General features: G+C 68.8%; 1 protein-coding gene across 2 annotated transcripts; it reads left to right on the top strand.

Annotated features, from left to right (window-relative positions):
- The first annotated feature begins 273 nt into the window (after positions 1 to 273).
- On the top strand, positions 274 to 18,993 carry PDE1B (phosphodiesterase 1B). 2 transcript variants are annotated; one of them, XM_054183245.1, is made up of 15 exons: positions 274 to 413; positions 934 to 1,069; positions 10,573 to 10,686; positions 11,567 to 11,752; positions 13,702 to 13,768; positions 15,212 to 15,328; positions 15,447 to 15,587; positions 16,020 to 16,120; positions 17,347 to 17,472; positions 17,558 to 17,659; positions 17,740 to 17,860; positions 17,943 to 18,024; positions 18,129 to 18,255; positions 18,386 to 18,522; positions 18,769 to 18,993. In XM_054183245.1, exons 2-15 carry the CDS (start codon positions 939 to 941, stop codon positions 18,864 to 18,866), a joined length of 1,650 nt encoding a protein of 549 aa, XP_054039220.1. In that variant the 5' UTR covers positions 274 to 413; positions 934 to 938; the 3' UTR covers positions 18,867 to 18,993. The 2 variants fall into 2 exon arrangements, with proteins under 2 accessions (XP_054039220.1, XP_054039221.1); XM_054183246.1 differs by lacking the exons at positions 274 to 413; positions 934 to 1,069 and adding an exon at positions 8,013 to 8,162.
- The last annotated feature ends 1,290 nt before the right edge of the window (positions 18,994 to 20,283 follow it).

The raw sequence follows: 20,283 nt of genomic DNA, 5'->3' as shown, positions 1-20,283 counted from the left end.
CTAGAGCCCGATGGGGTCCTGGGGTACCTGCACCCCACAGCTCCATAGGGGTCCTGGGGTACCCCCCAGGGGTGCGGGGCTACAAGCCCTGTTGCCCCAGGGGGGTCCTGGGGGACCTTCCTCTCCCGGAGCCCTTAGCGGGGGTCCCGGGGCTGAGCGGGGCTGGGCGGTGCCGGGCCACGGCCCCCGCCCCCGGTTGCCCCCGCCCCTCCCCGCCCCCCCCTCCGGGGCCGGGGCCGGCGCGGGGAAAGTTGCGGCGAGCCCCGGGCGGCGGCAGAGCCGGAGCGGCGACGGAACCGGCACCGGCACCGGGGGACGGTAGCACCGACAGTACCGGCAGCACCGGGGCACGGCGGCACCGGCAGCACCGACAGTACCGGCAGCACCGGCGCTTCCCGGCCGAGCATCCCCGGGTAGGAGCGCGCAGCATCCCCGGTCCCCGCCGCCGCACGCCGGTGCTCCCCATCCCGGTCCTCCCTTCATCTCTTCTCCCCATCCCCTTTCCCCTCCCTCCCTCCCTCCCAGTTCTCCCCATCCCGGTTCTCCCCATCCCGGTTCTCCATCGCTTCTCCCCATCCCGGTTGTCCCCATCCCGGTTCTCCATCGCTTCTCCCCATCCCCGCTTCTCCCCATCCCCGCTGCCCCCCATCCCCGGTTCTCCCCCTTCCCCGGTGCCCGCCACCCCTCGGTGCCCCCCATCCCGCTGCTCCCACCCCCCCCGGTGCCCCCCATCCCGCTGCTCCCACCCCCGGTGCCCGGGATGCCATCTTAGCTCCGCCGCCCGGGCCGGTGCTGCCTGCGCAGCCGCCGGGTACCGGGAGCCGGGAGGTGGGGGGGAAGCCGAGGCCGCTGCCGGGCGGTACCGGCGGCTCGGCCGGGCCCCGGGGCTGAGGCCGCGTCCCGCCCCCCCCCCCCCCCCCGCCGCCGCCACAGGGGCCATGGAGCCGCCGCGGAGCCTCCCGGGGCTGGAGCCCGACCGCGACGCGCTGGACCCGGCCGGCGTCTGCCCGTCCCCGCTGGAGATCAAGTCCGCCCCCAGCAAGAAGATCTGGGTCAAGCTCCGGGCGCTGTGAGTGGCCCCCCCCCCCGCCCCCCCCCCCGGCCACCCCCCCAAACCGGGACACCCTCCCCCAAACCGGGACACCCCCCTAAAACCGAGACCTCCCCCGAAACCATGATTCCTCCTCCCCACCCCCGGGCCCACCGGAGCATCACACCCCCCCGAACCCCTTGACAACCCCCCCTTTGGGGACCCTCCCCTCATCCTCCTTGAAGGCTCCCCCGGCACCCCCCACCCTGCCCCCCCCCCATTTCAGGCAGGACCCCCTGGGACCTTCAGGTGCCCCCGGGGAGCCCCTGGGAACCCCACATCCCACCCATGTGCTGCCCCCCCCCCCCCCCCCACTCCGTGTAGGACCCCTCCAGTCACCCTCAGGACTCCCTGCACCATTGGGGTGGGGGCACCCATAAGGTGGGGGTGCTGGGTGGGGGTCCCCCAGCGCAGCCCCCAGCACCCCTCACCCCGGGTGACACTGTGGGGCGGGCAGGGGGCCGGGGTGCCCCCAACCCTGGGGGGGCAGAGTGGGTGCAGCCAGCCCAGGGGAGGGGTGACACCCTCTGACACCCCAGGGTGCCACCTCCCCGCCGTAGGGACGGGGGTGGGTGGGGGGGTTGGTGGCCCCGGGGGTGCCACCCCCCTCGCCCGGTGTGCCGTCGCGCTCACGCGGGGGCTCACGTGCGCCCGTGCCCCCTCCCCAACCTGCGGCACGTGCGCCCGCGCGGGGCCTCGTGCGTGGGCGTGCGCACGCGTGCGCGGGGCCGACCCGCACGTGGTGGCCGGCGAAGGCGCGCGGGTGCACGCGTGTATGCTGGCAGGAGCGTGCGCCGTGCTGGTGTGACGGGGGGGGACGGGGACAAACACACACGCAGGGACAAGGACAGGGAGCCGGGTGTCACACACGAAGCGTGCTGCTGAGCGGGTGTCACACGAGGCCGGACTCAGCCGGGGCGTGAAACACGGGTGTGCGCGCCAGCCTGAGTGTGCAACAGGCTGCGCGTGCTGCTGGGGGGGCGCGAGCGCCTGGTGGGAGCGTGTGTGTGTGCACACGCGTGTGCAGAGCTGCCTGTGTGTGTACCTGGGTGCCTGTGTGTGTGCACACGCGTGTGCAGAGCTGCGTGTGTGTGCACCTGGGTGCCTGTGTGTGTGCACACGCGTGTGCAGAGCTGCGTGTGCGTGCACCTGGGTGCCTGTGTGTGCACACGCGTGTGCAGAGCTGCGTGTGAGCGCACCTGGGTGCCTGTGTGTGTGCACACGCGTGTGCAGAGCTGCGTGTGTGTGTACCTGGGTGCCTGTGTGTGTGCACACGTGTGTGTAGAGCTGCCTGTGTGTACCTGGGTGCCTGTGTGTGTGCACACGCGTGTGCAGAGCTGCGTGTGTGTGCACCTGGGTGCCTGTGTGTGTGCACACGCGTGTGCAGAGCTGCGTGTGTGCACCTGGGTGCCTGTGTGTGCACACGCGTGTGCAGAGCTGCGTGTGTGTGCACCTGGGTGCCTGTGTGTGCACACGCGTGTGCAGAGCTGCGTGTGAGCGCACCTGGGTGCCTGTGTGTGTGCACACGCATGTGCAGAGCTGCGTGTGTGTGTACCTGGGTGCCTGTGTGTGTGCACACGTGTGTGTAGAGCTGCCTGTGTGTACCTGGGTGCCTGTGTGTGTGCACACGCGTGTGCAGAGCTGCCTGTGAGCACACCTGGGTGCCTGTGTGTGTGCACACGCGTGTGCAGAGCTGCCTGTGTGTGCACCTGGGTGCCTGTGTGTGTGCACACGCGTGTGCAGAGCTGCCTGTGTGTACCTGGGTGCCTGTGTGTGTGCACACGCGTGTGCAGAGCTGCGTGTGTGTGTACCTGGGTGCCTGTGCATGTGCACACGCGTGTGCAGAGCTGCATGTGTGTGTACCTGGGTGCCTGTGTGTGTGCACACACGTGTGCAGAGCTGCCTGTGTGTGCACCTGGGTGCCTGTGTGTGTGCACACGCGTGTGCAGAGCTGCCTGTGAGCGCACCTGGGTGCCTGTGTGTGTGCACACGCGTGTGCAGAGCTGCGTGTGTGCACCTGGGTGCCTGTGTGTGTGCACACGCGTGTGCAGAGCTGCGTGTGTGTGTACCTGGGTGCCTGTGTGTGTGCACACGCGTGTGCAGAGCTGCGTGTGTGTGTACCTGGGTGCCTGTGTGTGTGCACACGCGTGTGCAGAGCTGTGTGTGTGTGTACCTGGGTGCCTGTGTGTGTGCACACGCGTGTGCAGAGCTGTGTGTGAGCGCACCTGGGTGCCTGTGTGTGTGCACACGCGTGTGCAGAGCTGCCTGTGAGCGCACCTGGGTGCCTGTGTGTGTGCACACGTGTGTGCAGAGCTGCGTGTGTGTGTACCTGGGTGCCTGTGTGTGTGCACACGCGTGTGCAGAGCTGCGTGTGTGTGTACCTGGGTGCCTGTGTGTGTGCACACGCGTGTGCAGAGCTGCGTGTGTGTGTACCTGGGTGCCTGTGTGTGTGCACACGCGTGTGCAGAGCTGTGTGTGTGTGTACCTGGGTGCCTGTGTGTGTGCACACGCGTGTGCAGAGCTGCGTGTGCGTGTACCTGGGTGCCTGTGTGTGTGCACACGTGTGTGCAGTGCTCCGTGTGCGCTCCCCGCGTGCCGGATCACACCTGAGCGTGCGTGTGCGAGCGCGTGGGCTGCACCGCGCTCCCGCTCCCCCCGCCCCCCCCAGCTCCTGTTCACCCTCCCCCCTGCCCCCGCAACGGCAGGCGGCCGCCCCCGCTGCGGGGTCCCCGCCTGCGCCCCCCCGGGTCCCCTCGCCCCCCGCCACCACCGAGGGGACAGCGGGGACCCCGGCCTGGGGACGGCCCCCAGCTCCCGTCTGGGGTGATGGGGGGGAGCAGCGAGGTGTCCCTGGGGGATCCCGGTGTCGTGTCCCGTCCCCCCCCCCGCCCCGCCCAGGTGTTGGGGACCCGGTGGCAGGTCCCCAGGGATCCGCCAGGATTGGGGTCCCCAGGGGACGGAGCTGGAGGGGTCGCGGCACCCGTGGGTGCAGGTGGGGCTGCGGCGTCGGTCCCAGGGGGGGTCCCCAGCGCTGCCCCCTCCCTGGGCATGGGGTGGCCTTGGGGACACCGATGCCACCCTGGGGGGCTGCGGGATGCCAGTGGTTGTGGCGGCACCGTTGTCCCCGTGTCAGACCTAGGACACGGCGGGGGGTGGCACGAGGTGGGGGGGGGGGGGGGGGGGGGGGCTGGCAGCAGCGGGGGGGGGGGGGGCGTGGGTGGTGACAGGCAGCCCGTGGGGACCGTGGGCGCAGGTGACGCAGCGCGACCCCTGCTCCCGCTGCTGGGGACAGGCGGTGGCCGTCCCTCGTCCCTGGGCTCCGTGGACGGGTGACGTGGGGGTCACCAAGGGCGGGTGGCCCAGGGGGTGGGTGGCCCAGGGGGTGGGTGGCCCGGGGGGGGGATGTCCCCGAGGAAGGATGTCCCCAGGGATGGGTGGCCGGGTGCGGGAAGGTGACAGCCGCCTCGCCCAAGGTGACATTCCCCCGCAGCCGGCCGCGCTCGGGAGCTTCGCGCTGGCTTCCAACGTGACGTCTGGCCCCCGGTCCCCCCCCTGCTCCCTGTCCCCCCTCCCTCGCTCGCTCGCTCCAGCCGTCACTGTCACCGTCACCTTCACCGGGCGGGGGGGTGTGAGGTGTGAGTGTGTGACAGCCACGCGGCCCCCCCCCATGCGCGCTGCGGTTGGCGGCCGTGCACGGGCGCCTTGCACACGTACGCACACGCGTGCAGGCGTGCACACGCGGGTGGGCTCCCCCCTCCCTTTACACGCTTGCCCCGCACACGCGTGAGGGCACAGGGCGCGGGGGGGGTGGGGGGGGGGTGTCTCCGTCACCCGCCCCGCGCGCACACGCGTGTGTGTGCACAGGTTGGCACCAGGCCGGGGCCACGCTAACGAGGGTCGGGGGGTCGTTAGGTGCCGGGAGGGGCTGCGGGGAGCGCGGGAGCCGGGGGGGGGACACACACACACACGGAGGGGACCCTGCTGGGGACCTGGGGACGCTTTCGGGGTGCGGAGCCGGCTGCGTGTCCCAGCGCGGGGCGGCGGCCGCTAATTAAAACAAATTGCAATTATCAGCGGGCAGGAAATCCCGCGGGAGCCGGGGCGGATGCCGGCGTTTGCCAGCCCTCCTTGGCCCCCGCCTCCCCCGCTGCCAGCGCCTCGTGTCCCCCAGCCCTGGGGACCCGGTGGCTTCGTCCCTGAGCCGTGGGCACCCAGAGGCTTCGTCCCCCCACCGGAGTGGGGGACCCTTGTCCCCTCCTCATGACCAGGACGGCTGTCCCCAGCCGGTCCCACGGCCCCGCTGGCCTCGGCATTCCCAGCACTGGTGCTGGCCCCTCCTGGGCCAGCCAGGGTCACGGCACTGTCCCCTCCTAGGGACTGTCCCCTGGGTTGGGGACGAGCGCCAGCATCTCCTGCGTCACCGTCGGTCGCGTCCTTCCCGCAGGGTTTGGAGCTGCTGGTGGCTGTCCCCAACGCTGGGGGACAGGGGACACGGCATCTCCTCCCACCCGGTGACCCGCAGGTTTTGGGGCTGGTCCCCAAGGAGCCACCCTGTGGCCCGGCTGGGACTGTCCCCATGTCCTCTGTCCCCGCCCTGCGCCCATCTCAGACCGTGCCTCAGTTTCCCCAAGGGGCAGAGTTGGGGGGGGCAGGGGGGCTGGCTGCAGGGACGTGCCACGTGCCCCATGCCCGCCCTGCCACCCCCGCCCCGGCGGGTGCCCCGCGCCCGCTGCCAGCTCTCGTTAGCGCTAACGAAGCGCAGGCCGCAGGCAGCCGCCGACCGCAGCAGCCGCCCAGAAGCTGCCGCTGCTTCGCTCCCCGCCCCGGGGGGGCTTCACTCGGGGCTGCGACCGGGGTGACGTCCCCACGGCGGGGACACGGGGTGACGGTGTCGGGGCCACCGCGTCCCGCCGCGTGGGTGGGATGGGGGACAGCCGTGGGAGCGGCGCGGAGAGGGGGGGCCTGGCCTCTGCCCCGCATGTCGGTGTCCCACGGGGCTGTCACCGCGCGCTGGCCCCCTCCCCACGGCCGGGCTGCAGGGTCACCCCGAGGTGCCCCCCCCCCCGAGCTGTGGGGCAGGCTGGCAGCGCCGCGGGAAACAGCTGGCAGTGGGGACAGGTGCCACCATCCTTGGGGACCGTGTGCCCGGGTGGTGGGGACCCAGTGGCTGCTGGGGGGGGGCAGTGATGGGGACCGGTGGGCACCGATGGGGACCTGGTAGGTGGCCATGGGGACCCGTTGGGTGCCAGTGGCAGTGATGGGGACCAGTGGGTGCCCATGGGGACCCGTTGGGTGCCAGGTGAGCAGTGATGGGGACCAGTGGGCGCCTATGGGGACCCAGTAGGTGCTGTGTGGCAGCCATGGGGACTCGTTGGGTGCTGGTGGCAGTGATGTGGGCCGGTGGGTACCCATGGGGACCCAACTGGGTGCCAGGTGGGCAGTGATGGGGACCAGTGGGCACCGATGGGGACGTGGTAAGTGGCCATGGGGACCCATTGGGTGCCAGTGGCAGTGAAGGGGACCAGTGGGTGCCCATAGGGACCTGTTGGGTGCCAGGTGGCAGTGAAGGGGACCAGTGGGCACCTATGGGAACCCAGTAGGTGCTGTGTGGCAGCCATGGGGACTCGTTGCGTGCTGGTGGCAGTGATGGGGACCACTGGGTACCAATGGGGTGGGTGCCAGCGGGCACCGATGGGGACCTGGTGGGTGCTGATGGCAGAGATGGGGACTTGTTGGCTGCCAGGTGGGCAGCGGTGGGGACCAGTGGGCACCGATGGGGGCCTGGTAGGTGGCCATGGGGACCCGTTGGGTGCTAGTGGCAGTGTTGGGGATGACTGGGTACTCATGGGGACCCGTTGGGTGGCAGTGCTGGGGACCAGTGGGTACCAACGGGGACCCATTGGGTCCCAGTGACAGTGATGGGGACCAGTGGGCAGCGATGGGGACCCACTGGGTGCCAGGTGGGCAGCGATGGGGACTCGTTGGGTAGCGACGGGGACCTGCTGGGTGCCAGTAGCGGTGACAGCAAGGCCTCCAGGAGGGGACAGGGTGGCCGGAGGGTACCAGGGCCCAGTGTCCCACCAGGGGCTGGCATCCACCCTGTCCCCCCCTCACCCCAAGCTGGGATTGGGGGGGGGGGGGGGCTTGGTGGCCCGTACCAGCCCGTGCCGGCCCGTGCCAGGCGGCGTGCGAGCAAGGCGGCTGCAGCGGGAGACATGGCTGCGGGGGCGGCGCTTTCCCGGGCGGCCAGATGGGATTCCCCCCCCCCACCACTCCAATCCCCGCCGCCGCCCCCGCACCCACCCTCCCCCCTCCCTCCGTGACAGACACACGGACACACAGACAGATGGCCGGGGGCCGGCCGGCTGCGGGCACACGCGTGTTCAGGCGTGTGTCAGACGGGGAGGGTTTGCCCCGGGGTGCGTGTGGGGGGGGGGCTGGGGAGCGAGCGTACCTCCGTGCACACGCGTGTGCTGCGTGCGAGTACGCACACGTGTGTGTGCCCACACGTGCACCCGGGGTGGGGGGGGGACACTGGCACACGCGGTGCGTGCGTGCCTGTGCCGCGTGTGCACGCGTGTGCTTCTGCGCGGCGTAGGTGCGCGCGCGTTTGCACGCACACCTGTGCGTTGTTGTTGGGGAGGGGGTGTGTGGGGGTGTGTCCCCCCCCCGACACGTGCGTGCCCGTGCACACACCTCACACGGGTGTTCGGGCGCGTGCATGCACCCGTGCGTGCGCATCATACGTGTGCGTTGAGGCATGTATGTGTGCACGCACACGCGTGTGCACGCTTGCTCTGGGTGCTCTTCCTGCCAGGGTTTGTCACCCCGGCCCCCCCAGGGACCCCCTGCCGGGGCACTGCCGTGTCCCCACGTCCCCCTGTCCCCATGTCCCCCTGTCCCCGTGTCCCGTGTGGGGGTCACAAGCCGGCTGGGGGAGGGCGGCTGTGCTGGGCTCCCGTTCCCACGTCCCCATGCTGCTGGGGCACCCATGGGTGCCACCGCCGTCCCCCCCCTCCATGGCAGAGCCCGTGACACTGTGCAGGACCCACCTGCGGGGCCCCATCCTGCGGTGAGTCCCTGGGGACCCCCAGCACGGGGAGGGGGGCACTTCTGGGGGGAAACTGAGGCACAGCGGGGAGCGGCGGGGCTGAGCACCCTGACCCTCTTCTGGGTCCCCAGGGGGCAAAGCCACCCCACAAAGGGGTCCCCAGGCTGTGCCCCCCCTCCCCTCCCCACTTGTGGGTTTGTCCCTGTCCCCAGAGTCATCCCAGCCGCTGCTGTGGCCCCACTGACCCTGCGGGCTGGCGGGGACTTTGTCCCCAGTGTCACCCAGGTGCCACCCATGGCTCTGCCTGGGGTGGGGAGCGCCGGCGCTCCCGGCAGGGTGACACAGTGGGGACAGCCACCCTCGGGGCTGGGTGACCCCTGAAGCTCGGGGTGCTGGGGGGAGTTCGGGCCCCTCCGGCGTGGGGCAGGGGCCCCCGCCACCCCCTGCCCTCACCCCTCCTCAGTCCCCACCGCGGGGTGCCCCATCCCCAGTGCCGGGTGCGGAGCTTCAGGTGCTGGGTGCGGGATGCGCTCTGGGTGCTGTGTAGGTGTAGGCTTGAGGGGTTTTGGGTGCAGGATGAGCTCCGGGTGCAGGGTGCTGGGTGCTGGGTACAGGATGCTCTCTGGACACAGGGCGCAGGGTATGGGGTGCAGGATAAGCTCTGGGTGCTGGATACGGGGTGCAGGGTGCTCTGCGCAGCGTGCTGGTACCGGGTGCAGGATGCATTCTGGGCATGGGGTGCAGGGTGCTGGGTGCGGGGTGCTGGGTACCAGGTGCAGGATGTGCTCTGGGTGCTGTGTATGGGGGGCAGGATGAGCTTTGGGTGCTGGGTACCGGGTGCAGGATAATCTCTGGGTGCTGGGTGCAGGATGAGCTCTGGACACAGGGTGCAGGGTACCAGGGGCAGGATGAGCTCTGGGTGCTGGGTACCGGGTACAGGATACGTTCTGGGTGCTGCGTAGATGCAGGGTGAAGGGGTTTTGGGTGCAGGATGAGCTCTGGGTGCAGGGTGCTGTATATGGGATGCAGGATACGCTCTGGCTGCAGGGTGCTGGGTGCAGGATGAGCTCTGGGTGCTGGGTGCAGGATGAGCTCTGGACACAGGGTGCTGGGTACCGGGTGCAGGATGCATTCTGGGCATGGGGTGCAGGGTGCTGGGTGCAGGATGAGCTCTGGGTGCTGGGTGCAGGATATGCTCTGCGTACAGGGTGCTGGGTGCGGGATGAGCTCTGGGTGCAGGGTACGGGGTGCAGGGTGCACTCTGGACGTAGGGTGCTAGGTGCAGGATGTGCTCTGGACAGAGGGTGCGGGGTGCGGGATGAGGTCTGGGTGCTGGATGCTGGGTGCAGGGTGTGCTCTGGGTGCAGGGTGCCGGGTACCAGGTGCAGGGTGTGCTCTGGACGCAGGGTGCTGTGTGCGGGACGAACTCTGGGTGCTGGTTGCTGGGTGCAGGGTGTGCTCTGGATGCAGGGTGCTGGGTACGGGGTGCAGGATGCGCTCTGGGTGCAGGGTGCTGGGTGCAGGATGCGCTCTGGATGCAGGGTGCTGGGTACCAGGTGCAGGGTGCGCTCTGGATGCAGGGTGCTGGGTGCGGGATGAGCTCTGGGTGCTGGTTGCTGGGTGCAGGGTGCGCTCTGGATGCAGGGTGCTGGGTACGGGGTGCAGGATGCGCTCTGGGTGCAGGGTGCTGGGTGCAGGATGCGCTCTGGATGCAGGGTGCTGGGTACCAGGTGCAGGGTGCGCTCTGGACGCAGGGTGCTGGGTGCGGGATGAGCTCTGGGTGCTGGTTGCTGGGTGCAGGGTGCGCTCTGGATGCAGGGTGCTGGGTACGGGGTGCAGGATGCGCTCTGGGTGCAGGGTGCTGGGTGCAGGATGCGCTCTGGATGCAGGGTGCTGGGTACCAGGTGCAGGGTGCGCTCTGGATGCAGGGTGCTGGGTGCGGGATGAGCTCTGGGTGCTGGTTGCTGGGTGCAGGGTGCGCTCTGGATGCAGGGTGCTGGGTACGGGGTGCAGGGTGCGCTCTGGATGCAGGGTGCTGGGTACGGGGTGCAGGATGAGCTCTGGACGCAGGGTGCTGGGTGCGGGATGAGCTCTGGATGCAGGGTGCTGGGTGCAGGATGCGCTCCGGGTGCAGGGTGCTGGGTACCAGGTGCAGGGTGCGCTCTGGACGCAGGGTGCTGGGTGCCCCCAGCGCCCGCTCCATCCGTGCCGTGCCCACGCTCCCACCTGCGCCCCTCCCCTGCCACCATCGCTCGGGGGGGGGTCCCCTGGGCGGGTGCCACCACCCCTCCCCGCCCCGGGGACACCCATGGGTGCTGCCCACGCGTGTCGGGGCGTGTGCGTGGGCGCGTCCACCACCGCGGGGTGTGTGTGTGTGTGGGGGTGTGTGTGTGTCCCATCCCGCGGGTGACGCGGTGCCCGGTGCCCGCAGGCTGCGGTACATGGTGAAGCAGCTGGAGACGGGCGAGGTGAACGTGGAGGAGCTGAAGAGGAACCTGGAATACGCCGCCTCGCTGCTGGAGGCCGTCTACATCGACGAGACGAGGTGCGGGCACGGGGGGGCGAGGGGGACGCGGCGAGGGGGACGCGGCGAGGGGGACACGGCGCCCACCTCGACGCCAGAGAGGAACCTCATGGAATTCAACAAGGGCAAGCGCAGGGTGCTGCAGCCGGGGAGGAATAACCCCCCCGGCAGCGGGACAGGTTGGGGGTGACCTGCTGGAGAGCAGCTGGGTGGCAAGAGACCTGGGAGTCCTGGGGGACAACGGGATGGCCATGAGCCAGCGATGGGCACTGGTGGCCAAGAAGGCCAGCGGCAGCCTGGGGGGCATCAAGAAGAGCGTGGCCAGCAGGTGGGGGGAGGTTCATCCTCCCCCTCAGCTCTGCCCTGGGGAGGCCACAGCTGGAGCACTGGGTCCAGTTCTGGGCTCCCCGGGTCAAGAGGGACAGGGAACTGCTGGAGAGGGGACAGCAAAGGGCTACCGAGATGCTGAGGGGATGGAACCTCTCTCTGATGAGGAAAGGCCGAGGGATTTGGGGCTCTTCAGTCTGGAAAAAAGACGACGGAGGGGGGATCTTATCAACACTTATCAATACTGAAAGGGGGGGTGTCAGGAGGATGGGGCCAGGCTCCTCTCAGTGGTGCCCGGTGACAGGACAAGGGTTAACGGGCACAAACTTGAGCATGGGAAGTTCCACCTCAACACGAGGAGGAACTTCTTGACGTTGAGGGTGGCAGAGCCCTGGCAGAGGCTGCCCAGAGAGGTGGGGGAGTCTCCGTCTCTGGAGACATCCCAAACCCGCCTGGACACGTCCCTGTGCCACCTGCTGTGGGTGACCCTGCTCTGGCCGGGGCTTGGAGGAGATGATCTCCAGAGGTCCCTTCCCACCCTGTGATTCTATGATTCCCCCTTCCCGTCCCGCAGGCAGATGCTGGACACGGAGGACGAGCTGCGGGAGATGGGCTCGGACGCGGCGGTGCCCTCGGAAGTGCGGGACTGGCTGGCGGCCACCTTCACCCAGCAGGCGCGAGCCAAAGGGCGGCGGGCGGAGGAGAAGCCCAAGTTCCGCAGCATCGTTCACGCCGTCCAGGCCGGCATCTTCGTGGAGAGGTGGGCGCTGGGTGGCACCCACCTCTGGGTGGGGCATGGGGGGCACGGCTGGGACGGAGATGGGGGGTGGGAGAGCAGTTCCCGGTTGTCCCATGGCAGCCAGGGGTTACGCCTGGCACCCAGGTGGGTTCCAGGGCACCCAGGTGGGTCCCCAAGCACACAGGGATGGTCCCCAGCACCCAGATGGGTCCCCAAGCACCAAGGTGGGTTCCCAAGCGCCCAAGGGCTGCCCTCAGCACCCAGGTGGTCCCCAAGCACCCAGGATGTCCCTTGCACCCAGGTGGGTCATCCAGCATCCAGGTAGGTCCCCAAGCACCAAGGGGGGTTCCCAAGCACCTGAGATGTCCCCAGCACCCAGGTGAGTCCCTGGTGCCCAGGTGGGTCCTCGAACACCCAGGAACAGTCCTCAGCACTCAGGTGGGTCCCCAAGCACCCAGGGGCTGTGCCAAGCACCCAGGTGGGTTCCGGGGTACCCAGGTGGTCCCCAAGCATCTGGGATGTCTCCAGCACCCAGGGATGGTCACCCAGCACCCAGATAGGTCCCCAGTGCCCAGGTGGGTCCCCCGGCACCCAGGGACAGTCACTGACACCCAGCTGGGTCCCCAAGCACCTGAGATGTCCCCACCACCCAGGTGGCTCCCCAGTGCCCAGGTGGGTCCTCAAGCACCCAGGTGGGTCTCTGAGCATCCAGGTGGTCCCCAGGCACCTGGGATGTCCCCAGCACCCAGGTGGGTCCCTGGTGCCCAGGTAGGTCCTCGAACACCCAGGGACAGTCCCCAGCACCCAGGTGGGTTCCCAAGCACCCAGGGGCTGTGCCCAGCAGCCAGGTGGTCCCCAGGCACCTGTGATGTCCCCAGCATCCAGGTGGGTCCCCAAGCACCCAGGTGGGTGCCTGAGCATTCAGGGGCTGCCCTCAGCACCCAAGTGGTCCTGAAGCACCGGGGATGTCCCCAGCGCCCAGGTGGGTCCCCCAACACCCAGGGACAACCACTAACACCCAGGTGGGTCCCTGAGCATCCAGGGGCTGTCTTCAACACCCAGGTGGGTTCCAGGGCACCCAGGTGGTCCCCAAGCACCTGGGATGTCCCCCCCTCTGCCCAGGTGGGTGCTCAAACACCCAGGGACAGTCACTAACCCCCAGGTGGGTCCCTGAGCACCCAGGGATGGTCCCCAACACCCAGGTGGGTCCCTGAGCACCCTGGTGGGTCCTCAACCACCCAGGGGTTGTCCCCTGCATCCAGGTAGCTCCTCTGCACCCAGGTGGGTGTCTGAGCATCCAGGTGGTCCCCAGGCACCTGGGATGTCCTCAGCACCCGGGGACAGTCCCCAGTGCCCAGGTGGGTCCCTGAGCACCTAGATGGGTCCCCAAGCACCCAGGGGCTGCCCTCAGCACCCAGGTAGTTCCCCAGCACCCAGGTGGGTCCTCAAGCACCTGGACTGTCCCTATGACCCGCCTGGGTCCTCACATACCAGGGTCTGTCCCCTGGCACCCAGGTCTGTCCCCTGGCACCCAGGTGGATCCCCAAACACCCGGACTCTCCTTATCAGCCAGCTCTGTCCCCAGCACCCAGGTGGGTCCCCCAGCACCCAGGTGGGTCCCCAGCACCCAGGTTTGTCCCTGGCATCCAGCTCTGTCCCCCAGCACACCCAGGTGGGTCCCCAGCACCCAGCTCTGTCCCTTGGCACCCACCTCTGTCCCTTGGCACCCAGGTTTGTCCCCGGCATCCAGGTTTGTCCCCGGCATCCAGGTTTGTCCCCAGCACCCAGGTTTGTCCCTGGCATCCAGCTCTGTCCCCCAGCACCCAGCTTCATCCCCAGCACCCAGCTTCATCCCCAGCACCCAGGTTTGTCCCCAGCACCCAGCTTTGTCCCCTGGCACCCAGGTTTGTCCCCAGCACCCAGGTGGGTCCCCCAGCACCCACATCTGCCCTGCCTCCCCCCCCTTGCAGGATGTTCCGCCGGACGTACACGGCCGTGGGGCCCAGCTACTCCACCTCCGTCCTGAACTGCCTGAAGGTACCAGGGGACGGGGGCGATGGGGGGGTGGGGGGGGGCACCCCAATACCCCGGGGGGCTGCTGCCCCGCTGGCACGCTGCCCCGGCCTGGGGGCGCCTGGGCACGGCTGCCCCATCCGCACCGCTGGCTCCGGAGAATGTGGCCTGGGTTGCCCGGGGGAGGTGGCACCCTGCGCTGCTGGGCATGGCCGGGCATGGCTGGGCATTGCTGGGCATCACCTGGCATCGCCGGACATCGCCGGGCATGGCTGGGCTGCACTGGGCATGGATAGGCATCGCCGCGCATAGCCAGGCATCACTTGGCATTACTGGGCATCGCTGGGCTGCACTGGGCATGGATAGGCGTCGCTGGGCATTGCCAGGCATCGCGTGGCATCACCGGGCATGGCTGGACATCACCTGGAATGGCTGGGCTTCAATGGGCATGGCTTGGTATTCCTGGGCATATCTGGGCATCACTGGGCATGGCTGGGATTTAGTGGGCATCACTGGGGATTGTCTGGCATCGCCGGGCACTGCCTGGCATTGCTTCACTGGTCTCAGCTGGTCTTCACTGGGCATGGCTGGGCATCACTGGGGATTGTCGGGCATCCCTGGGCATTGCCTGGCATTGCTGGGTATGGCTGGGCTGCACTGGGCATGGCTGGGCATCACTGGGAATTATTGGGCTTCAGTTGGCTTGGCATGGCTGGGCATCCCCCGGAATTGTTGGGCCTCAATGGGCATGGCATGGTATTCCTGGGCATGGCTGGGCTTTACTGGACATCCCTGGGGATTGTCGGGTGTCGCCGGGCATTGCCTGGCATCGCTTCACTGGGCTTTGCTGGTCTTCAGTGGGCATGGCTGGGCATCCCCTGGAATTACTGGGCTTCAGTGGGCAGGGCTTGACATCCCTGGGCATGGCTGGGCATCATCACTGGGCATTGCTGAGCATCGCTAGGGATTGCTGGGCATCGCTGGGCATTGCCTGGCACGGCTGGGCTTCACTGGGCATCACCTGGAATTGCTGGGCTTCAATGGGAATGGCTGGGCATCACTGGGCATGGCTGGGCTTTACTGGGCATCCCTGAGGATTATTGGGCATCACTGGGCATCGCTGGGCATCACCGGGCATCACCGGGCATCACCTGGAATTGCTGGGCATGGCTGGGCTTAACCGGGCATCACTGGGCATTGCTGGGTGTCGCTGGGGATTGGTCTGGCATCGCTGGGCGTTGCCTGGCATCGCTGGGAATGGCTGGGCATCACCTGGAATTGTTGGGCATCAGTGGGCATGGCTGAGTGTCCCTGGGCATGGCTGGGCATCCCTGGGCATAGTTCAGCATCCCTGGGCATGGCTGGGCTTCACTGGCTATTGCCGGGCGTCACCGGGCATCGCCGGGCGTCACCGGGCACGGGGCTTGCCCTGGCACTGAGGTGACCCCCCTCGCCGTCTCCCCCCAGAGTCTGGACCTGTGGTGCTTCGACGTCTTCGCGCTGAACCGGGTGACGGAGGATCACTCCCTGCGGACCATCGTCTTCGAGCTCTTCACCCGACACAACCTCAACAGCCGCTTCAAGGTACCCCCGCGTCCCCGCGCCCGCCACGGCGCTGCCCCCGGGGCTGGGTGTGCCCTGGCGCGGGCCGAGGGCTTGGCACGGGCGGGCGCACCCATGGGCGCGTGTGCCGGTGCCGCAGATCCCCTCCGTCTTCCTGACCACGCTGCTGGACGCGCTGGAGGCCGGTTACGGCAAGTACCGCAACCCCTACCACAACCAGGTCCACGCCGCCGACGTCACCCAGACCGTCCATTGCTTCTTGCTCCGCACCGGCATGTTGGTACGGGGTCCCAGGGGGTCCTATGGGGGTCCCGGGACGTGTCTGGGCCCTGGGCCGGTGGCCAGTGGTTGTCCGGCTGGTCCAGGGGATGCTTGTTGCCACGGAGACAACGCCACCTCGCCAGGATGGTGGGGACGGGGTCGCCCCCAGCTTGGGGGGGATGGGGTGGGGTGGGCGGGCACACGTGGGGTGACACCTGGCGCCTGGTGGTCCCCACACGGCTGTCACGGCTGTCACCCGCACACACTCGTGACGTGTCCCACGCGTGGCCGGGGCAGGCGCGCATGGCTGCGCACGCGTGCAGTCACACGCAGTCCTGCAAAAACATGCACGCGGAGGACCCCGCACCCGCTCGGCCCCGTGTCCCTCAACGGGGTGGCACCGGAGCAGCCGGTGCCCGTCCCCGTCCCCCTGACGCCCGCGTCCCCCCAGCACTACCTGACGGAGATCGAGGTCCTGGCCATCATCTTCGCTGCCGCCATCCACGACTACGAGCACACGGGCACCACCAACAGCTTCCACATCCAGACCAAGTGAGGGCGGGTGGCACAGCATCGGGGGCACGGCACGGCACGGGTGGCACGGCACGTCACGGCACGGTGTGGTTGGCATGGCATGGCACGGGTGGCATGGCATGGCACATCACTGGGGGCATGGCATGGCATGGCACGGCATGGGTGGCATGGCACGGTGTGGTGCAGGTGGCACGGCATGCGTGGCATGGCACAGCATGGTGCGGGTGGCACGGCATGGCACAGGTGGCATGGCATGACACATCACCGGGGGCCTGGCATGGCATGGCATGGCACGGCATGGGTGGCATGGCACGGTGTGGTGCAGGTGGCATGGCATGGCACGGCACATCACTGGGGGCCTGGCATGGCATGGCATGGGTGGTGTGGCATGGCATGGTGCAGGTGGCGTGGCATGGGTGGCGTGGCATGACGTGGCATGGCATGGGTGGCGTGGCATGACGTGGCATGGCATGGCACCAGGGGCATGGCATGGCACAGCACGGTGCGGGTGGCGTGGCATGGCATGGGACAGGTGGCACGGCACGGGTGGCATGGCACAGCATGGGCAGAGCAGAGAGGGCTGGGGACCTGTCGTGGGGACACGTGGGGCATGGAAAGGACTGAGTGGCACCCTGGGGACAGCCAGGGCACCCAGGGTCACCGGTATGGCTGGGATCCGGATGTGCTGGCACCTTGGGGACACCCAGGTATACCAGTAGGGCTGGGATACAGGTATGGTGGCACTCTGGGGACACTCAGGGCCACCGATACGGCTGGAATACAGATGTGCTGGCACCCTGGGGACACCAAGGGCCACCAATACAGCCAGGATAGAGATGTGCTGGCACCCTGGGGACCCCCAGGTACACCAGTATGGCTGGGTTACCGTCGCGGTGGCACCCTGGGGACACCCAGGGCCACCAATACGGCCAGGATAAAGATGTGCTGGCACCTTGGGGACCCCCAGGTACACCCGTATGGCTGGGTTACAGACACGGTGGCACCCTGGGGACACCCAGGGCCACAAATACGGCCAGGATAGAGATGTGCTGGCACCTTGGGGACACTCGGGGCCACCAACACAGTTGGGATACAGATGTACTGGCACCATGGGGACAGCCAGGGCCACTGATATGGCCAGGATACGGCCATGCTGGCACCCTGGGGACATCCCTCTCCCCGTGGGGGGGCCCCTCAGGCCGCCACCCGCTGTGCTGGTCCCCCACCGTCCCCTCCGTCCCCAGGTCGGACTGTGCCATCCTCTACAACGACCGCTCGGTGCTGGAGAACCACCACATCAGCGCTGTCTTCCGCATGATGCAGGATGACGAGATGAACATCTTCGTCAACCTCACCAAGGACGAGTTTGTGTAAGGTCCCCGTCCCCGTCCCCGGGGTTGTCCCCGGCCGGGACGCGGGGCCCTGATGGCGTTTCCCCCCCTCCCCGGGGCGCAGGGAGCTGCGGGCTCTGGTCATCGAGATGGTCCTGGCCACCGACATGTCCTGCCACTTCCAGCAGGTGAAGTCCATGAAGACGTCCCTGCAGCAGCTGGAGAGGTGAGTGCGGGCGCCCGCCTCGGGGCAGGGGGACGTGGTTTTTTTGGGGACAGAGCTCAGCGGCGGGGTCCCTCCCCCAGGATCGATAAGTCCAAGGTGCTGTCGCTGCTGCTGCACGCGGCCGACATCAGCCACCCCACCAAGCAGTGGTCGGTCCACAGCCGCTGGACCAAAGCCCTGATGGAGGAGTTCTTCAGGCAGGTAAGGGCGCCTGCGTCCCCCGGGGACGGGCGGTGGGCCGTGGGGACGTCCCCGTGGGGACACGTCTCCCTTGCCTTGCCAGGGGGACAAGGAAGCTGAGCTGGGGCTGCCCTTCTCGCCCCTCTGCGACCGCACCTCCACGCTGGTGGCCCAGTCCCAGATCGGTGAGTGGCGCTGGGTCCCCCGTCCCCACCCCTGGCCTCAGCCACCGGCCCCTCCGGGGCCAGGGGGTGTCCCCATCGTCCCCGTCTCCCTTCCTCCCCCCCAGGCTTCATCGACTTCATCGTGGAGCCCACCTTCTCGGTGTTGACCGACGTGGCCGAGAAGATGGTGCTGCCCCCCGCCGAGGACTGCACCAAAGCCAAGGGCAACCCGGCGGCCAGCCAGCAGGCCAGGTCGGCCGTGCCGCCCTGCCTCAGTTTCCCCTTCCCCAGGGGGAGGTGCCGGGGGGCACCCACTTATTCTGGGACCTGGGAGGTGGCGGTGGTGGCTCTGTCCTGCTCCCAGCTGTCCCTGTCCCCGCAGCTCGCAGTGGCGGCAGACGTCCCTGGATGAGCACCTGGAGCTGGGGGACGTCAAAGCCGACCTGGCCGGCTTCCGCTCCACCTGGGCCAAGTACATCCAGGAGAACAAGCAGAAGTGGAAGGAGCGGGCGGCCAGCGGTAGGTGACGGCCACTGCGGCCACCGGGGAGGGGCTGGCGACCGCCCCCGGGGATGCGCAGGGCCAGGGCTGCGCTGAGCATCCCTGGGTGGGGAGGTGGTCCAAGCGCAGGGTGGGTGACCCCCGGACCCGTGGGGTGGGTGGCCACGGGGGGGAAGGCGGGGGTGTGAGCTGGGGGGAGGGTCTCAGCCCCCGTGTCCCTCTGGAGCGACCCCCCCCCCCCCACAGCCCCGCGTCCCCCCGCAGGCATCACCAACCAGGCGTCCATCGAGGAGCTGTCGCCCTGCGAGGAGCAGCCGCCCGCCGCCCCCGGCCGGCACAAGCAGAACGGGGACGTGGAATAGCACCGGGAGGAGCGAGGTGGGCGCGAGGTGACCCCGGAGGGGGGGGGGCAAACTAGGAGTGGTGGTGGTGGTGGGAAAGAAGGATTGGTGGCATCGCCATGACTGTCCCCGCCGCCCACCCATGGCAGGTCCTCGTCCGGCCGAGTGATGCCGTCTCGCCCAAAGTCTTCGACGCCATCGAGTTCAGCACCATTTGCAGGGAAGGAGCCGCCCGGGGCCGCACAAGGATTCGTGCCAACCTCCGCGCCGGGGGCACCCCCGGGGCCAGCCCCCCCGGCAGCCCCCTAGCCCGGCCCGTTCCGGCTGCCTGTGCCAAACCGGCCACCGAGCTGCGTGGCTTGGGGCCACGGGTGACGGTGACGCCGACCCTCTCACTGCCACGCCAGCGGCTGCCCGGCCTCCCCCCGGCCGGGTTTTGTCCTTATGGCTTTTTAAAAAAGCTTCTTCTCGGCCCCACCGGGGAGCTGGGGGCTTTGGGGGGGTGGGGGGGTGGATGATGACAGTGGCCCTGGGGACAGCAGGGGACCAAGGGACGGAGGAGCCGTGTTGCCTATGCTGTCAGCCCGAGGGCTGCCACCGTCCCCTCTGTGCCCGCTGGGTCTGGTGACACCGTGATGGGCGGCCCCAAATGTCCCCCTGCGCCATCCCCGTCCCTCCCTGTCCCGGGATCTGTGTCTCTGTGTCACCCTGGGCTTGGGGACACGTCCTTGTGGGGTTTGTCCCCAGGTCCGCCGGCCCCAAGGGCTTCCCCCCTGGGGTCCTGCCCCAGACGGGGGGGCTGAGGCTGGGAGATGCGGGAGGCAGCGAAGCGGTGATGGGGCAGCACGTGTGGGGCCGGAGCAGTGGTAGGAGCTGGGCTGGGGGGGCGGAGGGAGGGCAGGATCGGGCCCTGCAGTGACAGTCCCTGCCTCCAGCATCCCCCAGTGCCAGCATCCCCCAGCCCCAGGGTGCCTCCAGGCTCCGGCGTGCTTCCAGCAGTGCTGGCTCCGGCTGTGCCTCCAGCATCCTCCGGCTCCAGCACATCCCCTGTATCCTCCCCTGCGTCCTCCGGCCCCGCTCTGCCTCCAGCATCCCTGGCTCCAGTCTGCCTCCAGCATCTTCCGGCATCCTGGTGTGCCTTGAGCATCCTCTGGCATCTTGGTGTGCCTCCAGCATCCTCCGGCATCCCAGCTCTGGCGTGTTTTGAGCATCCTCCGGCATCCCGGTGTGCCTCGAACATCCTCTGGCATCCCGGCTCCGGCATGTCTTGAGTATCCTCTGGCATCCCGGTGTGCCTCCAGCATCCTCCGGCATCCCGGTGTGCCTCGAGCATCCTCTGGCATCCCTGCTCCGGCATGTCTTGAGTATCCTCCGGCATCCCGGTGTGCCTCGAGCATCCTCCGGCATCCCAGTTCTAGCGTGTTTTGAGCATCCTCCG

Source organism: Rissa tridactyla, chromosome 24, assembly GCF_028500815.1.
Source record: "Rissa tridactyla isolate bRisTri1 chromosome 24, bRisTri1.patW.cur.20221130, whole genome shotgun sequence".
NCBI classification, from domain to species: Eukaryota; Metazoa; Chordata; class Aves; order Charadriiformes; family Laridae; genus Rissa; species Rissa tridactyla.
This window is presented reverse-complemented; position numbering and strand designations above follow the sequence as displayed.